The 3,672-nt window shown below is 57.6% G+C and overlaps 1 protein-coding gene across 2 annotated transcripts; it reads left to right on the top strand.

Moving 5' to 3' along the window:
* Nucleotides 1-287: 287 nt before the first annotated feature.
* On the top strand, nt 288-2,691 carry LOC136520074 (probable receptor-like serine/threonine-protein kinase At5g57670). 2 transcript variants are annotated; one of them, XM_066513474.1, is made up of 5 exons: nt 288-1,007; nt 1,149-1,386; nt 1,504-1,639; nt 1,761-1,910; nt 2,228-2,691. In XM_066513474.1, the coding sequence occupies exons 1-5, from the start codon at nt 401-403 to the stop codon at nt 2,414-2,416; spliced, it is 1,320 nt and encodes a 439-aa protein (XP_066369571.1). In that variant the 5' UTR covers nt 288-400; the 3' UTR covers nt 2,417-2,691. The 2 variants fall into 2 exon arrangements, with proteins under 2 accessions (XP_066369571.1, XP_066369569.1); XM_066513472.1 differs by having other exon boundaries at nt 1,761-1,928.
* The last annotated feature ends 981 nt before the right edge of the window (nt 2,692-3,672 follow it).

The following is a 3,672-nucleotide window of genomic DNA, read 5'->3' as shown; positions in this document are numbered from 1 at the left end:
TCGAAAACGAACAAAACTTGCACGGAAACGCATGTGCTTTTGTCAATGGTTGTACAACCGCACGTCCGCTGGAGTTAGATCGAATGGTTGACACTCGACAGTCTTGCTCAACTCAACTCCCTGTCCCTGTCGACTGTCGAGAAACAGTGCCAATTGCTTGCGACAGCTGCTTTCGGGAGAAATTTGCAGCGACTTCGCATGAATTTCATTTCATGCAAGAATTTCACGGGTAGTAAATAAAACCGAAAAGAAATCTGCGTCTGCGACCTCCGCGGTTCGGCCTGTGTCCGGGACCTGGACCGCCGGCCGCGCCTCCCTCCACAAAAACGCCCGTCGGCTTCACTCGCTTGCGCCCCCTGCGACACTCGCCACCACACCTCGCCGTTACTCCCCTCCATCAATGCCCTCTTCCTCTATTGGCCTCCCTCTCCCTGTCCTCCTCCTCCTCCTCTGCTTCGACCATCACCTCGCTGGCTCGCCCGGCGGCGTCTCCGGCATTGCCGAGCCCAGCGCGGAGACGAGAATGAAACCTCTGTACCTGAGGAGCAGCGGGAGCTTCAAGCGGCTCCTCCTCCTCTCCATCGGCCACCGGTCGGCGACCACTAAGCCGGTGGACGCCGACGCCGACACCAACGACGCCACCAAGGAATCCCCGGAGGAACCTGGGTCGTCCCCGCAGCGCAGCAGCAGGCCGGCGTGGCGCTGCTTCTCGTACGAGGAGGTCCACCGCGCCACGGACGGCTTCCACGCGCGCAACCTGGTGGGCCGGGGCGGGTCCTCGGAGGTGTACCGCGGCGAGCTCCCCGACGGGCGCGCCGTGGCCGTGAAGCGCCTGCTGGGCGCGTCGGCGTGCGAGCGCCGGGAGCGGGACTTCCTGGCGGAGCTGGGCACGGTGGGCCACGCGCGCCACCCTAACGTGTGCGGCCTCCTCGGGTGCTGCGTCGACCAAGACCTCTACCTCGTCTTCGACTTCTCCCGCCGCGGCTCCGTCGCCGCCAACCTCCACGGTACGTACCTCCGCGCGTGCGTGGCCGCGTGGGAACACGAACCGACGCACACCGCCGCCGTTGCCGTCGAAACCGCGGCGAGGTCAATGAATGCGCGCGTGACGTTTCTTTCTTTTCTTCCGTGACATGAATGATCGACAGACGAGACGTTGCCGGCGATGGGGTGGGCGGCGCGGCACGGCATTGCGGTGGGCACGGCGCGCGGGCTGGAGTACCTGCACAAGGGGTGCCGGAGGCGGATCATCCACCGGGACATCAAGGCCTCCAACGTCCTGCTCACCGACGACTTGCAGCCGCAGATCTCCGACTTCGGCCTCGCCAAGTGGCTGCCGTCGGAGTGGACGCACCGGGCGATCGCGCCCATCGAAGGCACCTTCGGGTACGGTAAACGGTAAACCCATACCCATGGATCGTCGGTCGTCGCTCATGATCGACGACGACGACGACGACTCCCCTGTTAGTTCAGTTCATCAGCCATGTTTGGTTTCCCGATCAGGTGCCTGGCGCCGGAGTACTACACGCACGGCATCGTGGACGAGAAGACGGACGTGTTCGCGTTCGGCGTCTTCCTGCTGGAGCTCGTCACCGGCCGGAAACCGGTGGACGGCAGCCACCGGAGCCTCCTCAGCTGGGTACGTATGTAAACAAGACGTTTTCGTTTCTCCAACCCGCACTAGTGTTGTAGTGTGTGTGTCTACTGACCACTGACAGAAACTGGTCGTGACGAAACGAATGAACAACGTATACGTGCAGGCCCGGCCGCTGCTGAGCGACGGCAAGACGGAGGCGCTGGTGGACCCGAGGCTCGGCGGCGACTACGACGGCGAGCAGGCGCGGCGGGTGGCGTTCGTGGCGTCGCTGTGCGTCCGGGCGCCGGCGACGTGGCGGCCGTCCATGACCGAGGTGCGCGATCACTCACAGGTCAATCTCGAGTGGCAGGTCACCGTACCGACGCCCCTGTCTGCTTCCGAAGCACTGCGCTTACATTACTGCCAACTCGCAGTGTTTTTTCTTTTTGGGTTAACGTTTCCGGGCCGGCGAGTTTAGTCGTAGTTTAGGGCCGGCGTTCGTGGCAGGACACCGGAAGCACATGTCTCCATGCGTGCAGCTACGAGCTGACCTACAGTCCTACGCTACAGTCAACTCCTCTGTTGCTTAGTTTACCTGTAACAGTTAGTGTTATGTTAGTAATAATGAAATGCGGTGGTCCGTGGTGGCAGGTGCTGGAGCTGCTGGAAGGCGGCGAGATCCGGCAAGACCGGTGGGCGATGCCCGAGGAGGCGGCCGGCAACGAGGACCAGCCACGGTGGTTCGACGATCTCGATGACGACGATGAAGACGAGAACGAGGACGACGAGGACTTCAGCACCCCGTCCCCCTCTTCCTCCTCGTCAACTACGAGCAATTAGCCCATGTCAGGACATGAAAAGAAATCCATTCTTAAAAAAAAAAACTAGATACCACGTTCAGCTTCATGAAACTTGGATAAAATTGGCTGAAAAATACGGTTCTGGTTGAAATGTTGCGAGAGAAAAATACTGTTCCGGCTGAAAAAAGAAACTGAACAAGCCGGATTTAAGGTAAGCCGAACGGGTAGTTTGTCCTAAGGGGAGGTTGGGGCCCACTTTGTAAATACAAGATTATCTTGAAATGTTTATGTATGTGATGATGAAAAGTAAATATACGTACCATACGTCCATGCCAGTCTACATCGATCATGACATGATACACGCTGTGCATACATACATGTCGACGTCAGAGTGTGTACTTGCCCTGCGCATAACAGGGGCGATTTTGCGAGGATAATGATGTGTTTTAGCCAGAAGCGATCGAACTGAGATTTCGTCGGCCGGCGACAGGACAGGTTTGGACTGGACTAGCGCATGAAAGGCGCGTGTGGTACCGCAGCTGCTGCTGGCGACTTGGCTGCTTGCATCAGTTGGGTTACAGTTGGGACGAAGGCGACCAAGCGTGACACTAATTTAAAGTGAGCAGGTGGGGGGCTGCGGTGGTTACCTGCCAAGTGGTCTCGAGCTCAGAGCTCTCTATCCCTGATCTCTCCATCTGGTTGTGGTTGTGGCGAGGGGCAGTTTGCAACAGGTCGAGCTGTGCCCGGTAAAGCTTCCTGGAGGTCAGTTGGGAGGACGCGAGACAAGAAAAGAATCGAGTACTACCACAACCGGCCCGACGGTGATCAGATAGTAGGGCAAGAGTTCGTGCCCCTTTCACGTGTCGCCAGCGTCCAGCAGGGAATCATATCTCCACTGTTTTGGTTTTAGTAGGCGGTTTAGGTACCCAAACCAAACCCAAACGAGAGGTAACACATGGCCGATGCAGGTCCAGGCGTGCCGAGTCTGACCTAATCTGACCTATCGCGAAAGACACGACGCCCTGTTTGTTCTTTACAAACGACAAGCTAGAGAGGTTCAGTGCTGGAGCAGGGTCAAACCTACCTTGTCCTTAGTATGCGCAACTGCATGGTTAGCGAAGTTCAAACCAAACTGGGATTGTTCCCAGCGCCTAAACAACGTGGGAGATTGGGAATGACGTGGCAGCATAGGGAAATCACAAAGCAAACATTTCCAACGAGCACAGAAAAATGATGTGAGAAAATAAGACCATGTTTTTAAAGAGAAACCTAGGCATGACTTCATCTAAGAGTCAG

Source organism: Miscanthus floridulus, chromosome 18 (assembly GCF_019320115.1).
Source record: "Miscanthus floridulus cultivar M001 chromosome 18, ASM1932011v1, whole genome shotgun sequence".
Lineage (NCBI taxonomy): Eukaryota > Viridiplantae > Streptophyta > Magnoliopsida > Poales > Poaceae > Miscanthus > Miscanthus floridulus.
The sequence above is the reverse complement of the archived record's forward strand: the minus strand, read 5'-3'. Positions and strand labels throughout refer to the sequence as shown.

What these genes read in the sequence shown, in the direction of transcription:
- LOC136520074 (XM_066513472.1), top strand. Translation starts at nt 401, where the DNA reads ATGCCCTCTTCCTCTATTGGCCTCCCTCTCCCTGTCCTCCTCCTCCTC. An exon ending in ACCGGAGCCTCCTCAGCTGG is followed by an intron (nt 1,640 to 1,760) that starts GTACGTATGTAA and finishes GTATACGTGCAG; the next exon opens with GCCCGGCCGCTGCTGAGCGA. An exon ending in AGGTGCGCGATCACTCACAG is followed by an intron (nt 1,929 to 2,227) that starts GTCAATCTCGAG and finishes CCGTGGTGGCAG; the next exon opens with GTGCTGGAGCTGCTGGAAGG.